The 26838-nt window shown below is 47.5% G+C and overlaps 2 protein-coding genes and 1 non-coding gene across 3 annotated transcripts in view; 2 read left to right on the forward strand and 1 right to left on the reverse strand.

Moving 5' to 3' along the window:
- LOC137314468 (uncharacterized) overlaps nucleotides 1–5936 on the forward strand; it is a gene marked incomplete at its 5' end in the record, with an annotated part of 8841 nt that extends 2905 nt beyond the window's left edge. The window contains 2 exons of the mRNA XM_067979805.1: nucleotides 1347–1473; nucleotides 4045–5936. Coding sequence (XP_067835906.1) covers nucleotides 1347–1378 — 32 coding nt within the window. The remainder of the gene's footprint in view (nucleotides 1–1346; nucleotides 1474–4044) is intronic.
- LOC137314467 (zinc finger protein 271-like) overlaps nucleotides 1–26838 on the reverse strand; it is a 161934-nt gene that overhangs the window by 4789 nt on the left and 130307 nt on the right. The gene's annotated exons all lie outside the window — the stretch shown is intronic.
- trnak-uuu (transfer RNA lysine (anticodon UUU)) lies at nucleotides 16933–17017 on the forward strand. Its single transcript is given in 2 exon segments — nucleotides 16933–16969; nucleotides 16982–17017. It is a non-coding gene; the product is annotated as a tRNA-Lys (tRNA).

Consider the following 26838-nt stretch of genomic DNA (forward strand, 5'->3'; position numbering starts at 1 on the left):
GTTCTAGTCTCTCCCACAAGGGGAAACATCCTCTCAGCATCTGCCCCTTCTAGTCTCCTCACGATCTTTAATGTTTCAGTAAGATCACCTCTCATTCTTCTAAACACCAGTGTGTACAGGCCCAACTTGTCCAACCTTTCCTCATAAGATAACCCCCTCATCCCAGGAATCAGTCGAGTGAAGCTCCTCTGAACCGCCTCCAAAGCAAGTATGTCCTTCCTTAAATAAGGAGACCAAAACTGCACACAGTATATTCTAGATGTGGTCCAGTAGGTCTGTTGCCCAAATAAGAGTTCTATACACAAGTGCAGATAGCATAAGGAATAAAACAAGTGAATCAGACAGTTAAAACAAGTATAAAAGGACTGTTAGCAACATAGCTGCCAGACTGGGCCTGCGGCAGGTGATGAGCAAACCAACACAAGGGGAAAAACCTACTTGACTTTGCCCTCACCAATCCACCTGTCACAGATGCATCTGTCCATGACAGTATTGGTAGGAGTGACCACCGCACAGTCCTCGTGGAGACGAAGTCCTGTCTTCGCACTGAGGACACTGTCCAACGTGTTGTGTGGCACTACCACCGTGCTAAATGGGATAGATTCAGAACAGATCTCGCAGCTCAAAACTGGGCATCCATGAGGCGCTGTGGGCCATCAGCAGCAGCAGAATTGTATTCCAGCACAATCTGTAACCTCATGGCCCGACATTTTCCTCACTCCACCATCACCAACAAGCCAGGGGATCAACCCTGGTTCAATGAGGAGTGAGGAAGAGCATGCCAGGAGCACCACCAGACGTATCTAAAAATGAGGTGCCAACCAGGTGAAGCTACAACACAGGACTACATGCATGGTAAACAGCAGAAGCAACATGCTATAGACAGAGCTAAGCGATTCCACAACCAACGGATCAGATCAAAGCTCTGCAGTCCTGCCACATCCAATTGTGAATGGTGGACAATTAAACAACTAACGGAAGGAGGAGGCTCTGTAAACATCCCCATCCTCAGTGATGGCGGAGTCCAGCGTGAGTGCAAAAGACAAGGCTGAAGCGTTTGCAACCATCTTCAGCCAGAAGTGCCAAGTGGATGATTCGTCTCGGCCTCCTCCCGATATCCCCACCATCACAGAAGCCAGTCTTCAGCCAATTTGATTCACTCCACGTGATATCAAGAAACAAGATTGGGAGTGTTAAGAACCTCGTCCCTCTCTACAACCTCTCCCCTCGCCTCCAGTGCTTCAATATCCTTTCTGTAGTGTGGGTCTCTCAAGTCAACAATGGATTTACTACATCTTTGTCCGATCTTACAGACCGTCTCTCTCTCTCTCTCTCTCCCTGCCCAGATCGCCAAGGCGGAGAAGCTGAAGCCACTTGAGGTGGAGCTGCGACGATTGGAGGATCTGTCAGAGTCGATCGTCAATGACTTTGCCGACATGAAGCAGCGAGAGGAAGAGATGAGGGACACCAATGGTAGGAGCACCCAGCACAGGCTTCAGTCTGCAACACCCACCCCTTCTCCACTTACTGCTCTCGGTCTCGGGGACCCTGTCTCGTTCCTTGGTCAGCGTCACTCACCCCTCCGAGTCAGAAGTTTGTGGGTTTTAGCTCCCTCCTCCACCTCCCGGGACATAAGCCCCTCTCCCCTTCTCTCCCCCATAGCACGAGCCTCAGCTTCATACGGTTATCCAGTTGTCCTGTGAAAGATGCAGTGGGCTCTGCTTCAGGCACTTTGTGGCAAAGCATCCCTTGCCCCAACTGCCCTCCACTAGCCCTCGGAGTAAAGAGGGGTGGTCTAGGGCTTGGGTACCAGGGGCCAGGGGTTAAAAGGACTGCAGGACTGATCCCCAGTGTCAAAGGGACTTAGTTTTTAAAAAACGTACATTTATTTCGCCCCTTCCACGATCTCGGGACGTCCCAGATCACTTTATAGCCAATAATGTACTATTTTGAAGTGTAGTCACTGTTGCAATTTAGTAAACGGGCAGCCAACTTGCGCACAGCAAGATCCCACAAACAGCGTTGTGATAATGACCAGATAATCTGTGTTTTAGTGGCATTGGTTGAGGGATAAATATTGGCCAGAACACCCAGGGGAGAATTCTGCTCTTCTCCCATTAGTGTCCGTGGGATCTTTTACGTCCACCTGAGAGGGGCAGGCAGGGACTCAGTTTAACGTCTCATCGGAAAGACGGCACCTCAGACAGTGCGGCACTCCCTCAGTACTGCACTGGGAGTGTCGGCCTGGATGAGGTGCTCGAGTCTCTGGAGTGGGGCTCGAAGCCACGACCTTCTGACAAGGGGGCCTTGTAGAGGCAGATAAGATTCTGCATATTTTCATTCCAAGTTTGACTGCAGGATAAGGGAAGGTGTGTACAAACTGGGGCGAGTGTGGGCAGGATGGAACACCCGGAGGGGAGGCTCTCAGTCGGGTAGCGGAGGGAAAACACAGAGTCCTTTCATGGGCCGTTAGATGGGGTGCTCCATGGGCTGGAGGCCTCCACTCATCTAAACCAGGGAGTTGGAGTCAGAGGGCTGGGACCTTTCTACACCAGAGGGCAGAGTTGTGGAATAAGATTTTGGGGAAGGACGGTATAAACGGGGTCCAGAGACAGAAGGGATCATTTGAAGCCCCTGGGATTAAAGGGACAGTGGCTGCATGGTTCCAAAATTGGCTAAAGGACAGAGAGTCGTGGTGAACGGTTGTTTTTCAGACTGGAGGGAAATATACAGTGGTGTTCCCCAGGGGTCAGTATTAGGACCACTGCTCTTTTTGATATATATTAATGACTTGCACTTGGGTATTCAGGGTATTTCAAACTTTGCAGATGATACGAAACTCGGAAATGTAGTAAACAACGTGGAGGATAGTAACAGACTTCAGGAGGACATAGACTGGTGGAATGGGCAGACACATGGCAGGTGAAATTTAACACAGAGAAGTGGGAAGTGATACATTTTGGTAGGAAGAATGAGGAGAGGCAATATAAACTAAATGGTACAATTTTAAAGGGAATGCAGGAACAGAGAGACCTGGGGAGTGCACAGACACAAATCCTTGAAGGTGACAAATTGAGAAGGCTGTTTTAAGAAAAAAAGCATCCAGGATCCTGGGCTTTATTAATAGAGGCATCGAGTACGAAAGCAAGGAAGTTATACTAAACCTTTATAAAACACTGGTTAGGCCTCAGCTGGAGTATTGTGTCCAATTCTGGGCACCACACTTTAGGAAGGATGTCAAGGCCTTGGAGAGGGTGCAGAGGAGATTTACTAGAATGGTACCAGGGATGAGGGACTTCAGTTATGTCGAGAAACTGGGATTGTTCTCTTTAGAGCAGAGAAGGTTACGGGGAGATTTAATAGAGGTGTTCAAAATTATGAGGGATTTTGATAGATTAAATGAGGAGAAACTTTCCAGTGGCAGAAGGGTCGGGAACCAGAGGACACAGATTTAAGGTAATTGGCAAAAGAACCAGATGGCGATGAGGGTTTTATTTTACGCAGCGAGTTATGATCTGGAATGCGCTGCCTGAAAGGGCGGTGGAAGCAGATTTAATAATAACTTTCAAAAGGGAATTGGATAAACACTGAAAGGAAACATTTGCAGGGCTATGGGGAAAGGGCAGTTGAGTGGGACTAATGGGACAGCTCTTTCAAAGAGCCAACACAGGCACGATGGGCCGAGAGGCCTCCTGTGCTGTAAGATTCTAGGTGGTGGGATTGACCTGTTAGAAAGGGACAGGGTGTCAGTTGTAGACAGAGTGACGCTCCCATGAAAGGCCTGCCATGTCCCTGCTCTCACCTGAGCTGTTTCGCGAGAGAGGATCCAGGATGGGGGTTCGGGGGAGGGAGTGACCCCAGGCATCGACCAAAGGCCAGACTCGGAGCAGCAGTGACCCAGGAGCAGGGAAACGGTGCTCGGGGCAGCAAGGTGAAAGGAAGAGGGAGGGCTGCCTTCAGTGAAGTGATCTTAGTGCAGATTGAATCCACTCCTCCAACCTGTTTGATGAGCCCCTCTCTCTCTCTCTCCCTCCCTCCGTGCAGAGTCCACCAGTGCTCGTGTCCTGTATTTCAGCATCTTCTCCATGTGCTGCCTCGTCGGCCTGGCCACCTGGCAGGTCTTCCACCTGCGACGCTTCTTCAAAGCCAAGAAGCTCATTGAGTAACGACGATGTGTGTGTGTGTGTGTCTGTCTGTCTGTGCCTGGAGAGTGTTCAGTGGGTGGGGGTAATTTACAATGATGTCTCTTTATATTAAATGGGGTGCGTTGAATGTTTAAACTGTAGGTTGTGTTTTAATTCGTAGCATTGCAGTCAGTAATTGGCCCACGGTCGGTGTTTCAGACCAGTCTGAGGGAGTCCTGGAAACAATCAGTATCCTCAGACATGCCCTGGATCAGGAGGTGGGACCAATAGTGTTCGCTGCCCTGAGCTTTCGATGATTGATTGATTGTTTTCGGAAGGTACTGGGATTAATTCCACCCGGCCCCGTTGCTCCCCAGGAGAGAGAGAGAGAGAGAGACAAACGTCCGAACTTCTTTGGGAAAAATCTGACGTTTGTAGAAGTTCCTCTCCAACTCATTTGCCGGTGTGATGCTGCACAGTGTCGAGTGGATTCCTGGAGGAATGCTGCAGGGAGGGAGAGTGCACTGGGGGCTGCATTTCCTTCACTGTGTTGGACTTCACCTGATGGTCATCAGGCAGAGCTGGTGACAGCCGCTCCACCCTGACCCCGCTGCACCTTGAACCTCGTAGGATCTTACAGCACAGGAGGAGGCCGTTCGGCCCATCGTGCCTGTGCCGGCTCTTTGAAAGAGCTCTCCAATTAGTCCCACTCCCCCCTGCTCTTTCCCCACGGTCCTGCAAATTTCTCCCCTTCAAATATTTGTCCAGTTCCCTTTTGAAAGTTATTACTCAATCTGCCTCCACCGCCCTTTCAGGCCGCGCATTCCAGATCAGAACAACTCGCTGCGTAAAGAGAGAATTCTCCTCCTCTCCCATCTGGTTCTTTCCAAAATTAGAGTAAATCTGTGTCCTCTGATCGAACCTTGCTCCCCTCTAACCCTCGCCCCCCCCCTCGACTCCCCCCCCCGGGCCTGCCCCTCGATCCCCGGGCCTGCCCCTCGATCCCCGGGCCTGCCCTTCGATTCCCCCCCCAGGCCTGGCCCCTCATCCCCCCACCTTAGGCTAACATTCTGCGGGCCGCGATTATCCCCGCTATCAAACCTCGCGTCATCCGAGGGCCCCCGGTGGTCCTGCTCCCCCTGGGTGAGGCCACAGCAGCTCGACTGGTTATTTAAGGCAGGGCCGTGTCCTTGTGACAGTCAGTCCAGAATAGTTTCAGTGAGCAAAATGGGGTTCACTTTTCCCCTCTGTGTTGATCCACCAGCACCAAGTTAAATGGCTGCATCAAACACTCTGTGAGAATGTGATGTGAGGGTTCGGGACTGTTTTGACAATGAATCCGGGTGGGTAATTTGGGGCCTGTATCTGACATTGGAGACTCCAGTTTGATCAGTGCCCGTTCACAGTCTGTCCAACACCCTGATTTAAATGTGCTGCTCGTGTGAAGGTTGCCAGTCAGACCTGCTGTGTGATGCCCATCTTGACCAGGGGCTTTACGTGCTTTTAATAAGTTCCCTGCAGCGAGCAAGTGCAGCTCTCCCCGTGTCGTTCAACACCGCATGGCGTGGGCCCACTGCAGGCCCAGGGGAGGTGCGGAGCCCGAGCAGTTCGACCCTCGGAGGTTCGAGGCAGGGACAGAGTGAAACTTGGACCGTTTGGGCGGCTCAAACTTCGAAAACTCGCCTCTCCTCCTCCTGCTCCCTGCGTGAGTGGCCAGAGACTGCGGCCTCTCCCTGTCCCTGTCTGAACCATTCCAGTCTTTGGGAATCTTTACAAACTCATTCCAAGAATAAAATTAATTTTCAACTGAAAGCTGGAGTCGGGAGTGTGTTGTGTCAGAACAGGACTCGGACAGCCCGGGCAGCTCACCCGGCCCCTGCCGGGTAGGTGGGCACAGGGCTCGGGCAGCTCACCCAGCCCCTGCCGGGTAGGTGGGCACAGGGCTCGGACAGCCCGGGCAGCTCACCCGGCCCCTGCCGGGTAGGTGGGGACAGGGCTCGGACAGCCCGGGCAGCTCACCCGGCCCCTGCCGGGTAGGTGGGGGAGAGGAGCGGGGTTGGGGGGGAGCGGGGGGTCCTGGGCTCCCGGCACATTTCCCTTCTCCCTGAGGCCTCTCCTTGGGCCTGGGGCAGGAGGCCCGATGCCTTTCACATCCTCGCATGCTGCAGCAACAGCGACAAGTTTCCCGGGGGCCGCTGGGCTGCTGCTCGCCGGTGGAATTTCCATCAGGGGCCGGGGCCCACCGTGACTAATGGCCGCTGACCCAGGAAACTGGGTAATGACCAGGGTGCGGTCAGGGGGCGATGGGCAGAATTCCCGCCCTCACCCTGTTGCCGGAAAGTCCAGGCATTGTGTCCACCGGTGACATCTCCATCCCCTGTGCTATTAACCTGGTATTCTGATTTTGGACGCCTTATAACCGCCAGGGAAAGCACAGTGCCTCCTCCTCAGCGTGGGCAACGCAGGTCTTACTGGTGCCCAGGCCTGGCACCAGTGACCTGATAGAAGCTGTTCGACCTCACGGCCCAGGAAAGGTCGGGAGAGAAAGGCAAACGGATCAAATTTTCTTCCCTTTCTACAAGAAACGGCGTCTCTGAGAAATTATTTTAGAAAAACAAAACGGTTTATTGTTTCAAGGCACAATCTCTGTTCCTTGCGAGTCCAGGCCTGGTTTATTCCTGTCGAACCTTTACAGCCTCCGCTGCTCTTAAATTAAAGTGGCTGCTTTTTGAATTAACTGTTAATTGAAATTGAAATCATTTCTTAATTCCCACCACCGGATAATTGAGCAGAAGTCAACTGTGAACTAACAGGAGGTGAGTGAGGACCCTGGGGATGAAAGAACTTTAAGGGGAATGTGAGACACAAAGAAACTCATTTTAATAATGTGTATTTTCAAAAAAAAGATACTGAATTTATACAGAGTCCAAAATGAAACACTTCTCATTGTAATCCAGTGCAAGTTCACATTCTGTATTTCCCATCTTTTCACACCACGATCAGTCTGAAAGCTGGATCATTAATAAAAAACTTTCCCTGCACTGGCCCGAGGCAAAATTCAGGAATAAGAAACGAGATTCCCGAAGGCCGGGCTTAAGCACTTTGCGGAGGGTGAGAGAGAGAGAGAGAGAGAGTCACCAGAGCCGCGCTCGTCAAATCGCTCTCCGCTTTGACGGACAAGTTCTCAGTCCCAACATCACTCACAATATCGACAAGACGCCACTCGTCCATCTGATGTGACCCCCCGATAATCCCAGTCCCAACTGCTCCATGTCCGTGTGTTTCCCAAACTCTCCCAGCGTGATGCTGGAACAGGACTGGCCGTTCCTCCCCGGGAGGGGGGCAGGAGCTATTTTAAGATCAGCCTCCAGCTGCCTGCATTCCAGAGTATTGGGAATAGCGAAAAATATAACTAGTTTGTTTGGTGGGCTGTGCGTGTTTGAATCTCCAAACTGAGATACTGATAACCAGGCGCAGGTTGGATCCAAAATTGGCTCAGTGGCAGGAAGAAAGGGGAATGATCAAGGGGTGTTTTTTTGACTGGAAGGCTGTTTCCAGTGGGGTTCCGCAGAGCTCAGTACTCGGTCCCTTGCTTTTTGTGATGTATATTAATGATTTGGACTGAAATGTAGGGGGCTTGATCAAGAAGTTTGCAGATGATACAAAAATTGGCCGCATGGTTGATAGTGAGGAGGAAAGCTGTCGAGTGCAGGAAGATATCAATGGACTGGTCAGGTGGGCAGAAAAATGGTAAATGGAATTTAATCCGGAGAAGTGTGAGGTAATGCATTTGGGGCCGGCAAATAAGGCAAGGGAGCACACAATAAATGGGAGGATACTGAAAGGTGTAGAAGAAGTGAGGGACCTTGGAGTGCATGTCCACAGATCCCTGAAGGTAGCAGGACAGGTAGATAAGGTGGTTAACAAGGCAAATGGAATTCTTTCCTTTATTAGACACGGCATAGAATATAAGAGCAGGGAGGTTATGCTGGAACTGTATAAAACAATGGTTAGGCCCCAACTTGAGTACTGCGTACAGTTCTGGTCACCACATTACAGGAAGGGTGTAATTGCACTAGAGAGGGTACAGGGGAGATTTACGAGGATGTTGCCAGGACTGGATAATTTTAGCTATGAGGAAAGATTGGATAGGCTGGGATTATTCTCTTTGAAACAGAAGAGGCTGAGGATTGATTTAATTGAGGTGTACAAATTTATGTATGGCCGAGATAGGCTGGATAGGAAGGACCGATTTCCCTGAGCAGAGAGGTCAATAAACAAGGGGCAGGGCATAGATTTAAAGTGATTGGTAGAAGGATTATTGAGGAGCTGAGGAAAACATTTTTCACCCAGAGGCTGGTAGGTGTCTGGAACTCACTGCCTGAAAGGGTGGTAGAGGCAGAAACCCTCAACTCATTTAAAAGGTACCCGGATATGCACCTGAAGTGCTGTGACCGACAAGGCTATGGACCAAGTGCTGGAAAATGGGATTAGGCTGGGTGGCTCATTTTCGGCTGGCGCGGACTGAATGGCCTCCTTCTGTGCCTAAATTTTCTATGATTCTATGATTCTAATTAACAGTAAGCAGGGTAGTTCAGGGATCATGAGAACACTACTGAAGAAAAGTAACTGCTGGGAACCAAGCAATGTGTCCTTGTAAACCACAGATTAGGGAAGTTCCAGCTCCAGTGACAGAGATGGATCACAACAGGGTATAAAAGTGAGGGGCTACTGATATAAGGGGCAGTTGGGACTGGAGACACCGGAGATCAAGCTCAGGGAGTCCGTGGTTCCATCCAGTGGGCTGATCTCGTCTGCACGGGGGATTTGCATGTTTAGTCTGGTCTGGTGGAGGAAAGAGAATTTGCTCATATATTTCTTAATGAGGTATTAAAGTTGCTGACTCTCAGACTTGTTAATTAATAAGACAATGCATTATTTAGAACCTTCCATCCCTAAGTCTCTCTGCTCCTCTACTTTTAAACTTTCACCATTTAGTTTACATTTCATCTCATTTTTCTTCCTCTCAAAATGCATCACGTCACATTTCTCTGCATTAAATTTCACCTGGTCCATTTACTAACCTGTGGAGGTCACAGTGAAGTCACTGACACTCCTCTTCACAGTTGCCCCGGTGCCAATGTTGGCGTCATCTGGAGATTTTCACCTTGTGTCCCACATACCCAAGCTCAGATCATTCTCTATATTGAGGTTAGTAATGGTCCCAACACTGATCCTGTGGGACACCACTGTTTACATCCCTCCAGTCTGGAGAACATCCATTAACCACTACTTTCTGTTTTCTGCCCTTTACACAACTTCCGATACACACTGCCTCATTCCTTTTAATACGGTAAGTACTAATTTTATCAACAAGCCTCCTGTCCGGCATCTTACCAAACACCCTTTCACAATCAATGTTCACAACATCCACTACATTCCCTTTATCAGTAGACTTGAGTTATCTCAAATGATTCATTTTTGCCTTTGATAATTAATATGTTTTTCTAACAAATGTTTAAATGTTTGCTCCACCTCATCTGGTTTGATCTGTTTCAAGACGCAACAGAAAGGTCGAGATGTCTCCTGGAGTTTAAGATAAATTAGGTTTTAAATATTATGTTTCAGACGATGAGGGACATCTGGGTTTAGACCCGCCCATTCTGTGCCTCAACTCCCGCCTCTCACACACTCCGATTTGTTGGAGGACCAACTCACCCTCTCACCCTTCCTGTCGATTTCCGCTCCTCCTATTGGTCCGGAACTCTCCTTAATCACCAGGGCGGGATTGGTGGTGAAACTGACATCCTGAGGTGCAGTTCGAAAATAAACATTAATTGAATCCGTCAGTTGCAACATTTAATAAAACGAAATTAATAAAAGTTACCGTAAAAAATATTTTCTGGATTTCACCAAAGTGGTGGAGCGTCTGCGCTGTGTGTTTGTGCCGGTTTGAATGGCACGAAGAGCTGGGCTTTCATTTTATTTTATTTTCCTTGGTCCAAACGCGCTCTCCCTGCTTCCAATGTCTTTGTTTTTCGTCCAGATATTAAGATCATCAATGGCGGTCGCATCACCCAGCATGCAGCGCGGTGCAGATTGTGCCCTATCCGAATCAGTGGAGCCCAGCACGCAGGCGCAGTAGTGCCTCATTATCGGTCAGTGTGTCCTGAGCATGCGCGGCCAGTCGAGGCTGCGGGAGGAGCGCGTTCGGTGCAGGTCAGAGGATCGGAGCAAGAGGCTCAATAAACCCCGGGGCCCGGGTCCGGGCTCAGGCCCAGGCTCAGGCTTTACAAACCCCGAGTGCGGCCCCAGACCCGAATATAAAACAGTGAACATTATCCCCCCCTCACTACCCGCCGGGAAATGAAGGGGAAATGGGGATCGGTCAGGGAGCGTCTGTAAATGAAGGAGAAATGGTGATCGGTCAGGGAGCGTCTGTAAATGAAGGAGAAATGGGGATCGGTCAGGAAGCGTCTGTAAATGAAGGGGAAATGGTGATCAGTCAGGGAGTGTCTGTAAATGAAGGGGAAATGGTGATCGGTCGGGGGGCGTCTGTAAATGTAGGAGAAATGGTGATCGGTCAGGGAGCGTCTGTAAATGAAGGGGAAATGGTGATCGGTTGGGGGGCGACTGTAAATGAAGGAGAAATGGTGATCGGTCGGGGGGCGTCTGTAAATGAAGGCGAAATGGTGATCGGTCAGGGAGTGTCTGTAAATGATGGAGAAATGGTGATGGGTCAGGGAGCGTCTGTAAATGAAGGGGAAATGGTGATCGGTCAGGGAGCGTCTGTAAATGAAGGGGAAATGGTGATCGGTCGGGGGGCGTCTGTAAATGAAGGCGAAATGGTGATCGGTCGGGGGGCGTCTGTCAATGTAGGAGAAATGGTGATCGGTCAGAGAGCGTCTGTAAATGAAGGGGAAATGGTGATCGGTCGGGGGGCGTCTGTAAATGAAGGCGAAATGGTGATCGGTCAGGGAGTGTCTGTAAATGATGGAGAAATGGTGATGGGTCAGGGAGCGTCTGTAAATGAAGGGGAAATGGTGATCGGTCAGGGAGCGTCTGTAAATGAAGGAGCAATGGTGATCTCTATATCTTCAGTCATCCAGGGAGCTCGAGCTTTGGATGCTGTTCCTTTCCTCCTCGTGGGAATCTGTCTACTCTGTACCCAAACCAACTCCTCCTTGAAGACCTCCCACTGTTCAATTACTGTTCTGCCTGCCAATTTTTGATTCCAATCCACACGGACAAGATCCCTTTTTAACTCACTGGAATTAGCCCTCCTCCAGTTAAGAATTTTCACATTTGACTGTCCCCTGTCCTTTTCCATAACTGTTCTAAACCTAATGAGAATGTGATCACTGCTGCCCCACTGAAAGATGCTCCACCTGCCCCACTTCATTCTCCACACCGAGCCCACTGCTGCACTCACACTCTCACACTCACTCACACTCTCTCACACTCTCTCACACTCACACTCTCACACTCTCACACTCACACTCTCTCACACTCTTTCACACACTCACACCCTTTCACTTATGGTTTAGGGCCACTGAAAGATGATGCGATGGATTTGGATTTCAGCACAGGGAAGAGGGAGAGTGTGTGGGACGGGGATTTACAGCTTTGAGTAATGAGAGAGGAAATAATGTTCCATAGAAAGTAGAGCTATCTGATCTGAATTTCTATCCTGTAATTACAGTGATAACTTTTATAAACTCCTTTTACAGGGGAGGATTTACAGAGGGAAACTCAAACCAAAGATCACGTCAAGATCTGACAGAGTCACTCGATTCATCAGGACCTGAATATCATCGGCCTTTGAATGTGGAAGGAGAAATGTTTGTCTGTTCTGTCTGTGGGAGAAGATTTCAAACATCAGTGTGAGTGGAAAAGCACCGAGACACACACACCCGAGTGAGAGTGTTCCAGTGCACTGACTGTGGAAAGAGCTTTAACCAGTTACACAGCCAGAAAAAACACCGCACCATTCACAGTGGGGAGAAACCGTACACGTGTTCTGTGTGTGGACGAGGCTTCAACTGATCGTCCAACCTGGAGACACACAAGGACACCCGGACCATGGAGAAACCGTGGAAATGTGGGGACTGTGGGAAGGGATTCAATTACCCGTCCAGGCTGGAAATTCATCAACACAGTCACACTGGGGAGAGGCCGTTCTCCTGCTCCGTGTGTGGGAAGGGATTCACTTGGTCATCCCACCTCCTGACACACCTGCGAGCTCACTCTGATGAGAGACCTATTAAATGTTCTGACTGTGAGAAGAGGTTTAAAAGCAAAAGTAATCTGATGTCACACCAACGTACTCACACTGCGGAGAGGCCGTTCACCTGCTCTGTGTGTGGGAAGGGATTCACTCAATCATCCACCCTGTTGACACACCAGTGAGTTCACACTGGGGAGAGACCTTTTAAATGTTCTGACTGTGAGAAGAGGTTTAACAGCAAAATTGAACTGCTGAGACACCAACGCACCCACACTGGGGAGAGGCCGTTCATCTGCACCGCGTGTGGGAAGAGATTCACTCAGTCATCCATCCTGCTGAGACACCAGCGAGTTCACACTGGGGAGAGGCCGTTCACCTGTTCCGTGTGTGGGAAGAGATTCACTCGGTCATCCATCCTGCTGAGACACCAACGAGTTCACTCCGATGAGAGACCTTTTAAATGTTCTGACTGAGAAGAGGTTTAAAAGCAAAAGTAATCTGCTGACACACCAACGCACTCACACCGGGGAGAGGCCGTTCACCTGCTCAGTGTGTGGGAAGGGATTCACTCGGTCATCCTCCCTGCTGACACACCAGCGAGTTCACACTGAGAGACCTTTAAATGTTCTGACTGTGGGAAGAGATTTAAAATCAGAAACGAACTGCTGAGACATCGACGCACTCACACTGGGGAGAGACTGTTCACCTGCTCCGTGTGTGGGAAGAGATTCACTCGATCATCCCACCTTCTGAAACATTAACTTGTTCACACTATTGAGTCACCTTTTAATGCAGTGACTGTGAGAAGAGCTTTAAAAGCAGAAATGAACTGCTGACACATCAACGCATGCCCATTGGTTGAGAGACTGTTCACCTGCTCCGTGTGTGGGAAGGGATTCACTCAGTCATCACACGTGCTGAGACACCAGCGAGTTCACGAAATGAGCAGGTCCAACGAGCCGGTCTGTAACACAGGCCAATGACTCAGTGCAGCTCGTTACCCAGTCACTGGGCTCCGTTATAGCCTCTCCTGTCAGTAACACACAAAGAGAAATTGTAAATCTGAAACAGAAAGAGATAATGTATAACACTTCATATCAACCACCAGTTTTTCCCTCTTTCCGGCTTTTAAAACAATCTGTTCACAGTTTGTCAAACCCGAAACAGCCTCTGGGATTTGCTGATTGAGAATTTCAGTGGAAATTGGGACCGTCACTAAGTATCGGAACAAATATCCCCGCTGAGGTTTCGGGATTGTTACTGGTTTCTTTATATCAGTGAGCGACCGATTTTAAACAAGGTGAGGGTCTAAACTTAAGGTAAGAGCCTGGGATAGACAAGAGATTCTTCAATGTATCAAGTGAAATTACACTGATTCCACCAACACTGGACATCACATCCCTCAAACATTGTTACCTGTTACTGTATAAAACTGGTGAGGGTGGAAATGGGAAATGGTTGTCTTCTCGACCTCCGGATAGCAGTGATAAAGTTCGAGGATACACAGAAGCAGACAGGGTGGTCGGGGTCTGGAACTCACTGTCTGAAAGGGGGGTCGAAGCAGAAAACCTCAACTCATTTCAAAAGTGCATGGATGTGCATTTGAATTGCCGTAACCTACAGGGCTACGGACCAAGCCCTGGAAAGTGGGATTCAGCTGGATAGCTCTTTGTCGGCCGTCACAGACACGATGGGCCGAATGGCTTCCTTCTGTGCTGTAGCTTTCTCTGATTCTATGATTCCGTGTGTGGGAAGGGATTCACTCAGTCATCACACGTGCTGAGACACCAGGGAGTTCAAAAGTGATTACAGGGGTTGGATTCTGCTGTTAATCCCATCCAGGACTGAACCATGTTCATTCTGACAGTTGGGGTTTGTTTCTCCTGATGTTAATAAGCCCTATAACTGGGCTGGAGTTTAATATTCTGGATATCTGTTAAATAAATCAGCTTTGTTTTAATCACCTTGTTGTAGATTTTGGTCTTTCCCACCTGAGTGTTTAGCATCACCTGACTGGAGCTCAGAAAGGACAATCTGGGGGGAGGATCGTCCGGTGGGAACAGAACTTCAGCCTGGACACAGTCCTTCAGGGCCACACTGAGAGGGGCAAACGGCACTTTGGTCTTTCTCGTCTCTCTTCACTGACAGCAAAGTCGCCGTGAGGCATCCAGTCTAAAAATGACTGTGGTAATTATTCTCTGAAGATTTAACCTGTTTGTGTGACTGTCCTGAGTCTACCATTTAAGGCAGGCGTTGACTCATTTAAAATAAACCCGCTTAAAATAAATGGGTTATGAATTGTGATTTCCGTGAAGCCAATGTTCCATTCCTTTATATGATTCATGTGCCTGCTCTCCGACAACAGGGTAAATGGTGGAATATCAGCCCTGCTCAGCCGGCAATGATCACGGTACATTTTCTTGCAGACAAAACACACATTGAAACCCTGGAACTTTGAGGTGATGAATCCTGAGGGAAAATAAAATTAGGGCTCGAACCATCAAACTTTCACGCCAACCGATAGCACCACCGAAGCAGGTGAAGAAGTCACCCACTGAACAAGTAACTCACTGAGCTCAACTTTTTGATTGCAGTGACCAATAGAACAGTTGTCTACTGTCAGTTTACTTTTCCAAAATGAGTGGCTGAAACTTGCAGGAGTGAAAATCCAACGAGCCGGTCTTCACTCTTAAACCAGCAACTGTGAAGTTAAGAGAAACGTGCCGGAGAAATACTCGATTTCAGCGCGGTGACACTGGGCCAGAGTAAAGCTCAGTTAATATGATCGTCGAGTGGTGAGAGGGTGGATTTGGAATTCCTGAGCGACCGCACTGCGCATTTTCCAGATCTGCTTGGAGCACCAATCCCTTCAATTCATCACTTACAGGGACAATTCGATTCTCGGTTTCTTTTCCCTGAGTTTGGTGAAATTTTAAAAATTGAAAGCGACCAATATCAGAGCGAACCTCGTCACCGACATGCTCACAGATACAGAGCGGCCTCACTCTGCTTCAGTGAGGGGAAAGACCAGAGCGGTTTCAAGGTCGAATGCAATTGGAAGCAAAGCTCGTTCAATGAAAGTGCAGGTCATTGAGGTGCCTTTAAAGCCCTGATTGTTTGAACTGAATTTCTTCCGAAAGCGCTTGAGATTCAGGTGGAGTGATTTGGGGACTTCCTTTCCCTCATCGCAAAAGTTTGAACCGCAGCTCAAGATCAAAAGTCCCGGGATAAATTAGGGATTCGCCGGGGTATGAACCTCGCATCGAGAATTATACCCTGACCTCAATGAGCCCAGAAACAAGAACGTGTCGTCACATTTACATGTCACGGTCACATTCTAAACTGGTTTGTCCTGTGCTGTACATTACTGTCTAAATATTACAGATAAGCAGAGCACTTGAGCTGTCACAGCTGTGACTTTGACTTTTCTCCCTCTCCTCTGGATCTCCCCGGCAACTGCCACTAACCACAATCTTCTCTCACACTTCTCCATCAGGAAGTTCCGAGCCTCGGTTTTCAAATGAAATAACGCCCATCTCTCCAATCACCGACAGCCCAGAGAGAGTTTCATAATTTCAGCTTCCACTTTGCCCAAATCCTCCTTAAAGTACCGTGAAAAAATTGGCTTTTCGTCAATAATAATATTATTAAATGTTATTGTCTTCAGGGGCATTGTTTAAGATTTCACGGCTTTTAAAGATCACTGCTGATGTTTAACGAATCGCCTCTTGTTTGGAGGTTTCTGTGTGGGAAAGATCAGGAAGCGATAATTGAGAGACCGAGGATGAAGCTGTTTGATGGGAGCACTGGGGACACAGACCGTGCGCGGCTCCAGTGGAGCAATCGGTCAGCGCGCGTTATTTCTACAATAATTATACACTCGAGAAATGCTGGGGTTGTGAGTTTCAGCGCCATCTAAAGTAGTTGAACCTTCGAAACATTTTGACTGGAGTTCAAGGTACAACCGGTTCCATAACACATCGACTTCTTCATGTCCCCATGTGGGCACTGAGACTCCTCGGGCCTCCCGTCTTGCAATAGCAGGCGAGAGTTTATTTGTTTATAGGAGGGAGAGGGGGCGATTGGCGAGAGCTGAAATGGTAAAGCGGCCGGCACGACATCTTTAAATCTGAAGAACCAAAAACACAATTCTTCTTTCCGTGAAGCAGGGATTCATCGGTTTGAAGTGTCGTGTAGGGAAAATTCGGGAGGCAAATCTGCTGCCTGGTGTCACGGTGTAACGGGTGAAATTATTCAGCTTTCAATTGTTGATCGGCTGAAATGTCGAGAGGCCTTTTCCAGCTCCCGTGTGGAACAAGTTCAGCTTTTGAGCCATTGGGTAAAGTGTTTTATTTTTATTTGCTGCGAACGAATGACAAAACATTTTGTACAGACAAGAAGAATTGTAAAATCACGAGTTCTCTGTCCATGTTTCTTACATCATGTTCAACAGAAACAAGGATTCTCCTCAACATGTTGCTGAAAATTGTACAAAAGAGATGCTCCCCATCATTGGACAGCGACAGGGATAATTTTGAGTCCCACCATGAATCTGTATGATGGAAACTAATTTAACAGCGAGCCTGGATAGCTCAGTCGGTAGAGCATCAGACTTTTAAAACAGGTGGTGATCTGAGGGTCCAGGGTTCAAGTCCCTGTTCAGGCTAAAAGTTTTAAAACAGCTGGCAAGTTCGGCTTTTCCAGCGGACCAACATCAGCGAAAGGAGCAAGAGTTGGCCATTCAGTCCCTCGAGCCTGCTCCGCCATTTGATAAGGTCATCCCTGATCTTCGACCTCAAATCCACTTTCCCGACCTATCCCCATATCCCTTGAGTTCCTTCGTGTCCAAAAATCTATCTACCTCAGTTTTGAATCTATTCAATGGCTCAGCATCCACAGCCCTCTGGGGTAGAGAATTCCAATGGTTCACAACCCTCTCAGTGAAGAAATTATTCCTCTTCTCTGTACCAAATGGCCGGCCCCTTATCTTGGGATTATAACCATTAGTTCTGGACTCTCCAGCGAGGGGAAACAGCATCCCAGCATTTACCCTGTCAAGCCCTCGAAGAATTTTACATGTTTCAATGAGACCACCTCATTATTGTAAACTGCAGAGAATATAGGCCCATTCTACTCAATCTCTCCTCACAGGACAACCCTCTTATCCCAGGAATCAATCTAGTGAACTTTTGTTGCACCCACTCTAAGGCAAGTGTATCGTTCCGCAGGTAAGGAGATCAAAACTGTACACAGTACTCCAGATGCGGTCTCACCAAAGCCCTATATAATTACAGCAAGACTTCCTTATCCTTGTCCTCCAACCACCTCGCAATAAAGGCCAACACACCATTTGCTTTCCTAATTGCTTGCTGCACCTGCATGTTAACTTTCTGTGATCCGTGTACAAGGACACACAAATCCCTCTGAATACCAACACTTTGTACTCTCTCACCGTTTAAAAGATATTCTGTTTTCTATTCTTCCTACCAAAGTGAATAACCTCACATTTCCACACTTTATACTTCATTTGCCAAATTCTCGCCCACTCACTTAACCTGTCTGTATCACTTTGCATCCTCTTTGCGTCCTCCTCACAGCTTACTTTCCCACCTAGTTTTGTCTCATCAGCAAACTTGGATACGTTACACTCGGTCCCCTCATCTAAGTCATTAATATAGATTGTAAATAGCTGAGGCCCAAGCACTGATCTTCACGGCACCCCACTAGTTACAACCTGCCAACCCCAAAATGACCTCTTTATTCCGACTTCCATGTCTCACGAATTTGATTGAGTTTTTTGAAGGGGTAACCAAGAAGATAGATGAGGGCTGTGCAGTAGACGTGGTCTACATGGACTTCAGCAAAGCATTTGACAAGGTACCGCATGGTAGGTTGTTACATAAGGTTAAATCTCATGGGATCCAAGGTGAGGTAGCCAATTGGATACAAAATTGGCTTGACGACAGAAGACAGAGGGTGGTTGTAGAGGGTTGTTTTTCAAACTGGATGCCTGTGTCCAGCGGTGTGCCTCAGGGATCGGTGCTGGGTCCGCTGTTATTTGTTATTTATATTAATGATTTGGATGAGAATTTAGGAGGCATGGTTAGTAAGTTTGCAGATGACACCAAGATTGGTGGCATTGTGGACAGTGAAGAAGGTTATCTAGGATTGCAACGGGATCTTGATCAATTGGGCCAGTGGGCCGATGAATGGCAGATGGAGTTTAATTTAGATAAATGTGAGGTGATGCATTTTGGTAGATCGAATCGGGCCAGGACCTACTCCGTTAATGGTAGGGCGTTGGGGAGAGTTATAGAACAAAGAGATCTGGGAGTACAGATTCATAGCTCCTTGAAAGTGGAGTCACAGGTGGATAGGGTGGTGAAGAAGGCATTCAGCATGCTTGGTTTCATTGGTCAGAACATTGAATGCAGGAGTTGAGATGTCTTGTTGAAGTTGTACAGGGCATTGGTGAGGCCACACTTGGAGTACTGTGTACAGTTCTGGTCACCCTATTATAGAAAGGATATTATTAAACTAGAAAGAGTGCAGAAAACATTTACTAGGATGCTACCGGGACTTGATGGTTTGACTTACAGGGAGAGGTTAGACAGACTGGGACTTTTTTCCCTGGAGAGTAGGAGGTTAAGGGGTGATCTTATAGAAGTCTATAAAATAATGAGGGGCATAGATAAGGTCGATAGTCAAAATCTTTTCCCAAAGGTAGGGGAGTCTATAACGAGGGGGCACAGATTTAAGGTGAGAGGGGAGAGATACAAAAGGATCCAGAGGGGCAATTTTTTCACTCAAAGGGTGGTGAGTGTCTGGAACGAGCTGCCAGAGGCAGTAGTAGAGGCGGGTACAATTTTGTCTTTTAAAAAGCATTTGGACAGTTACATGGGTAAGATGGGTATCGAGGGATATGGGCCAAGTGCAGGCAATTGGGACTAGCTTAGTGGTATAAACTGGGCGACATGGACATGTTGGGCCGAAGGGCCTGTTTCCATGTTGTAACTTCTATGATTCTATGATTCCTGTTTTCTCTACGTCAACCAATCCCCAATCCATGCTAATAAATTACCCACAATCCCATGAACCCTAATCTCGTTCAACAAACTTTTGTGTGGCACCTTATCGAATGCCTTTTGAAAATCCAAATATTCTATATCCACTGGTTCTCCCTTATCTACCCTGCTATCAACACCCTCAAAACCTCTAATAGAGTTGTCAAACACGATTTCCCTTTCATAAAAGCGAGTTGCATGTGCCTAATCATATTATGATTTTCTAAGTGCCCTGTTACCACGTCCCGAGTAATGGATTCTAGCATTTTCCCTGCTACTATTGTCAGGCTAAATGGCCTGTAGTTCCCTGTTTTCTCTCTCCCTCTTTCTTGAATAAAGGGGTTACATTTGGTACCTTCCAATCCATGGGGACCTTTCTAGAATCATGGGAACTCTGGAAGATAAAACCAGTGCATCCACTGTCTCTGCAGCCACCTCTTTTCAAACATTAGGATGTCGGCCATCAGGGCCAAAGAATTTGTCAGCTTTTAGTCCCATTAATTTCTCCAGTACTGTTTCTTTACTAATCTTAATTGCTTTAGGTTCCTCACTCATTAGAACCTTGGTTCCCCAATACTTCTGGTATGATTTTTGTGTCTTCTACTGTGAAGACAGATACAAAATACTTGTTTAACGTCTCTTTCATTTCCTTATTCTCCATTATAAATTCTCCTGTCTCTGTCTCCAAGGGACCCATGTTTACTTTCGCTAATCCCTTCCTTCACACATACTTGTAGAAACTCTTACAATCCATTCTTATATTTCTTTCTGTTTTACCCTCATTCTATTTTCTCCCATGTTATCAATTTCTTGGTCATCCTTTGCTGATTTCTCAAACTCTCCTAATCCTCAGGCTTACTATTCTTTTTGGCAACATTGTAAGCCTCTTTTATCCGAAAGTGACGGGATACTGATGTAAGGGACAGTCAGGACTGGAGACACCTGAGATCAAGATCAGGGTGCCTGAGGTTCCATCCAGCGGGATCATCTCGTGTACACGGGGGACTGGCATGTTTACTCTGGTACAGTACAGGAAAGAGAATTTGCTCATATATTTCTTAATGAGATATTAAAGTTGCTGACTCTCAGACTTGTTAATTAATAAGACAATGCATTATTTAGAACCTTCCATCCCTAAGTCTCTCTGTTCCTCTACTTTTAAACTTTGACCATTTAGTTTACATTTCATCTCATTTTACTTCCTCTCAAAATGTATCACGTCACATTTCTCTGCATTAAATTTCACCTGCCTGTTTACGAACCTGTGGACGTCACAATGAAGTCACTGACTCCTCTTCCCAGTTCCCCACGCTGCCAATGTTGGTGTCACCTATAGATTTTCACCTTGTGTCCCACATACCCAAGCTCAGATCATTCTCTATATTGAGAAGAGCAATGGTCCCAACACTGACCCTGGGGGACACCACTGTTTACATCCCTCCAGTCTGAAGAACATCCATTAACCACTACTCTCTGTTTTCTGCCCTTTACACAACTTCCTATCCACACTGCCCCATTCATTTTAATACCGTGGGTATTAATTTTATCAATAAGCCTCCTGTCCGTCATCTTATCAAACACCTTTTCACAATCCATCAACACAACATCCACTACATTCCCTTCATCAGTGGACTTGTGATATCTCAATTAATCCATGTTGGCTGTTCTTAATTAATGTGTTTTTCTAACAAATGTTGAAATGTTTGCTCCACCTCATCTGGTTTCACCTGTTTCAAGCCACAACAGAATTGTCGAGTTTTCTCCTGGAGCTTAAGATAAATTATTTTTTTTAAAATGATGCTTCAGACAATGACGGATATCTGGACTTAGAACTGCCCATCCAGTGGCGCAACTCCAGCCCCTCACACACTCCGATTGGTTGGAGGACCAACTGTCCGCACAGCCGTCCAGTCAATTTACCATAAGACCATAAGAGATAGGAGCAGGAGTAGGCTATTCGGCCCCTCGAGCCTGCTCCGCCATTAAATGAGATCATGGCTGATTTGATTTTTACCTCAACTCCACTTTCCCGCCCTTTCCCCATATCCTTTGACTCCCTTGCTGATCAAAAATTTGTCTAACTCAGACTTGAATGTATTCAATGACTCAGCCTCCACAGCTTTTTGGGGTAAAGAATTCCAAAGACTCACGATGCTCTGGGAGAAGAAATTCCTCCTCATTTCCGTCTTAAACGGGTGACCCCTTATTCTGAGACTATGCCCCCTAGTTTTAGATTCCCCCATGAGGGGTAACATCCTCTCAGCATCTACGCTATCGAGTCTCCTCAGAATCTTGTCTGTTTCAATTGGATCTCCTCTCATTCATCTAAACTCCATTGAGTATAGACGCAGCCTGTTCAATCTTTCATCATAAGACAACCCTTCCATACCCGGAATCAACCTCGTGAACCTTCTCTGAACTGCCTCAAATGCAAGTATGTCCTTCCTTAGAACTGTACGCAGTACTCCAGTTGTGGTCTCACCAGCACCCTGTACATTTGTAGCATGACTTCACTGCTTTTATACTCCATCCCCCGAGACATAAAAGCCAATATTCCGTTTGCCTTCCGGATTACCTGCTGCACCTGTATGTTGAATTGTGTCTTTCTTGCACGAGGAAACCCAGATCCCTCTGTACTGCAGCATTTTGTAGTATTTCTCCATTCAAATAAAAAAGCAAAATATTTTTTTCCTCCCAAAGTGGATGACTTCACATTTTCCCACATTATATTCCATCTGCCAATTTTTTGCCCATTCGCTTAACCAGGCAACATCCCTTCGCAGACACGTTGTGTCCTCATTGCAACTTGCTATTCCACCTATCTTTGTATCATCAGCAAATCTGGCCACAAGACACTCTGTTCCTCCATCCAAGTCATTGATATACATTGTAAATAATTGAGGCCACAGGACTGATCCCTGCAACACCCCACGAGTTATATGAAATGCCTATAAATTTCCGCTCCTCCTATTGGTCCGGATCTCTCCTTAATCGCCAGGCGGGATTAATGGTGAGACTGGCGGTCCCGAGGTGCATTTGGAAAATAAACATAAATTGAACCCTTCAGTTAATAAAACGAAATTAATAAAAGTCACTGAAAATTTTTTTTCTGGAGTTCACCAAATTCGGGGTGGAGGGGGGAGGGCTTCTATGCTGTGTGTTTGTGCCGGTTTTAATGGCTCGAAGCGCTGGGGTTTCAGTTTATTTTATTATCCTTGGTCCAAACGCGCTCTCCCTGCTTCCAATGTCTTTGTTTTTCGGCCTGATATTAAGATCATCAATGGCGGCTGCATCACCCAGCATGCAGCGCGGTACAGATTGTGCCCTATCTGAGTCAGTGGAGCCCAGCACGCAGGCGCAGTAGTGACTCATTATCGGGCAGTGTATCCTGAGCATGCGCGGCCAGTCGAGGCTGCGGGAGGAGCGCGTTCGGTGCAGGTCAGAGGATCGGAGCAAGAGGCTCAATAAACCCCGGGGCCCGGGTCCGGGCTCAGGCCCAGGCTCAGGCTTTACAAACCCCGAGTGCGGCCCCAGACCCGAATATAAAACAGTGAACATTATCCCCCCCTCACTACCCGCCGGGAAATGAAGGGGAAATGGGGATCGGTCAGGGAGCGTCTGTAAATGAAGGAAAAATGGTGATCGGTCAGGGAGCGTCTGTCAATGAAGGAAAAATGGTGATCGGTCAGGGAGCGTCTGTCAATGAAGGAGAAATGGTGATCGGTCAGGGAGCGTCTGTAAATGAAGGAGAAATGGTGATCAGTCAGGGAGCGTCTGTAATTGAAGGGAAATGGAGATCGGTTAGGGAGCTTCTGTAATTGAAGGAGAAATTGAGATCGGTCAGGGAGTGTCTGTAAATGAAGGAGAAATGGTAATCGGTCAGGGAGCGTCTGTAATTGAAGAAGAAATGGTGATCGGTCAGGGAGCTTCTGCCAATGAAGGAGAAATGGTGATTGGTCAGGGAGCATCTGTAATTGAAGAACTGGTGATCGGTCAGGGAGCGTCTGTAATTGAAGAACTGGTGATCAGTCAGGGAGCGTCTGTAAATGAAGGAGATATGTGATTGGTCAGGGAGCATCTGTAAATGAAGGAGATATGTGATTTGTCAGGGAGCGTCTACAAATGAAGCAGAAATGCTGATCGGTCAGTGATCGTCTGTAAATGAAGGAGCAATGGTGATCTCTATATCTTTATTCATCCGAGCTCGAGCTTTGGATGCTGTTCCTTTCCTCCTCGTGGGAATCTGTCTACTCTGTACCCAAACCAACTCCTTGAAGGCCTCCCACTGTTCAATTACTGTTCTGCCTGCCAATTTTTGATTCCAATCCACACGGACAAGATCCCTTTTTAACTCACTGGAATTTGCCCTCCTCCAGTTAAGAATTTTCACATTTGACTGTCCCCTGTCCTTTTCCATAACTGTTCCAAACCTAATGAGATTATGATCACTGCTGCCCCACTGAAACATGCTCCACCTGCCCCACTTCATTCTCCACACCGAGCCCACTGCTGTGCTCACACTCACTCTCTCACATTCACTCTTTCACACTCACTCTCTCACACTCACTCTCACACTCACTCTCTCTCACATTCACACTCTCACATTCACTCTCACGCTCACTCACATTCACTCTCTCACATCCACTCTCTCACACTCACATTCACTCTCACATTCACTCTCTCACATTCAATGTCTCGCATTCACTCTCTCACACTCACTCTCTCACACTCACTCACATTCACTCTCTCACACTCACATTCACTCTCTCACACTCACTCTCTCACACTCACTCTCTCTCACACTCACTAACATTAACTCTCTCACACTCACTCTCTCACACTCACTCACATTCACTCTCTCACACTCACATTCACTCTCTCACACTCACTCTCTCACACTCACTCACATTCACTCTCTCACACACTCTCTCTCACAGTCACTCTCTCACACTCACTCTCACACTCACTCTCTCACACACTCTCACACTCACTCTCTCACTCACTCTCTCACATTCACTCTCTCACATTCACTCTCTCACATTCACTCTCTCACCCTTTCACTCTCTCACATTCACTCTCTCACCCTTTCACTCATGGTTTAGGGCCACTGAAAGATGATGCGATGAGTTTGGATTGCAGCAGAGGGAGAAGGGAGAGTGTGTGGGACGGGGATTTACAGCTTTGAGGCACAAGAGAGGAAAGAATGTTTTGTAGACACTAGAATTGTCTGTTCTGAATTTCTATCCTGTACTTACAGTGATGACTTTTATAAACTCCTTTACAGGGTATTAGAAGGGGAGGATTTGCAGAGGGAAACTCAAACCAAACAGCACGCCAAGATCTGACAGAGTCACTCGATTCATCAGGACCTGAATATAATCGGCCTTTGAATGTGGAAGGAGAAATGTTTGTCTGTTCTGTCTGTGGGAGAAGATTTCAAACATCAGTGTGAGTGGAAAAGCACCGAGACACACACACCCGAGTGAGAGTGTTCCAGTGCACTGACTGTGGAAAGAGCTTTAACCAGTTACACAGCCTGAAAAAACATCACACCGTTCACAGCGGGGAGAAACCGTACACGTGTTCTGTGTGTGGACGAGGCTTCAACTGATCGTCCAACATGGAGAGACACAAGGACACCCGGACCACGGAGAAACCGTGGAAATGTGGGGACTGTGGGAAGGGATTCAATTACCCGTCCAGGCTGGAAACTCATCCACGCCGTCACACTGGGGAGAGGCCGTTCACCTGCTCCGTGTGTGGGAAGAGATTCACTTGGTCATCACACCTGCTGTCACACCAATGAGAGACCTTTTAAATGCTCTGACTGTGGGAAGAGCTTTAAAGGCAGAAATGAACTGCTGAGACATCAACGCAGTGACACCGGGGAGAGGCCGTTCACCTGCTCCGTGTGCGGGAAGAGATTCACACTGTCATCCACCCTGCTGGCACACCAGCGAGTTCACACTGGGGAGAGGCCGTTCACCTGCTCCGTGTGTAAGAAGAGATTCACTCAGTCATCCACCCTGCTGAAACATCAACTTGTTCACACTGATGAGAGACCGTTTAAATGTCTGTGAGAGGAGCTTTAAAAGCAAAATTGAACTGCTGACACACCAACGCACTCACACTGGGGAGAGACCATTCATCTGCTCTGTGTGTAAGAAGAGATTCACTCGGTCATCCACCCTGCTGAAACATCAACTTGTTCACACTGATGAGAGACCGTTTAAATGTCTGTGAGAGGAGCTTTAAAAGCAAAATTGAACTGCTGACACACCAACGCACTCACACTGGGGAGAGACCGTTCTCCTGCTCCGTGTGTAAGAAGAGATTTACTCGGTCATCCCACCTGCTGATACACCAGCGAGTTCACACTGGGGAGAGGCCGTTCTCCTGCTCCGTGTGTGGGAAGAAATTCACTCATTCTTCCACCCTGCTGAAACACCAGCGAGTTCACTCCGATGAGAGACCTTTTAAATGTTCTGACTCTGAGAAGAGGTTTAAAAGCAAAAGGAATCTGCTGACACACCAACGCACTCACACTGGGGAGAGGCCGCTCACCTGCTCCGTGTGAGGGAAGGGATTCACTATTTCATCCAAACTGCTGACACACCAACTTGTTCACACTGGGGAGAGACCTTTTTAATGTTCTGACTGCACGAAGAGCTCGAAATGCAGATACAAATTGTGAAGACATCGACACACTCCCGTCAGGGAGAGGCCGTTCACCTGCTCCCTGTGTAAGAAGAGATTTACTCGGTCATCACACCTGCTGAGACACCAGCGAGTTCACACTGATAAGAGACCTCTGAAATGTTCTGACTGTGAGAAGGGCTTTAAAACAAATGATCTGAAACACTGACACTGGGGAGAGACTGTTCACCTGCTCCGTGTGTGGGAAGGGATTCACTAATTCATCCCACCTTCTGAGATATCAACTTGTTCACACTATTGAGTGATCTTTTAATGCAGTAACTTTGAGAAGAGCTTTAAAGGCAGAAATGAACTGCTGACACATCAACTCGCACACATTGTGGAGAGACTGTTCACCTGCTCCGTGTGTGGGAAGGGACTCACTCAGTCATCACATGTGCTGAGACACCAGCGAGTTCACAAGTGACTGCAGGGGTTGGATTCTGCAGTTAATCACATCCAGGACTGAACTCTGGTGTTTAGAGACAGGAAGAACAACGTGTAAGGATTAACCCATTAACAGATAGAATTTAGTATAATTTTAATCAATAGTAGAAGTAGAACAAAATGTACTGTGAATCTATGTATCTATAAATGTAAACTGCACTGTGTATTAATATAGAATGAACCATGTAACGTGTATTCAATAAGAAAGTGCTGGTGGGCCGAGAAGGATGCATGATGGTTATTATAGTCAAGTTTGCAGTTAAAACTCAAAGGATGCTGA

Source organism: Heptranchias perlo, unplaced genomic scaffold, assembly GCF_035084215.1.
Source record: "Heptranchias perlo isolate sHepPer1 unplaced genomic scaffold, sHepPer1.hap1 HAP1_SCAFFOLD_511, whole genome shotgun sequence".
Lineage (NCBI taxonomy): Eukaryota > Metazoa > Chordata > Chondrichthyes > Hexanchiformes > Hexanchidae > Heptranchias > Heptranchias perlo.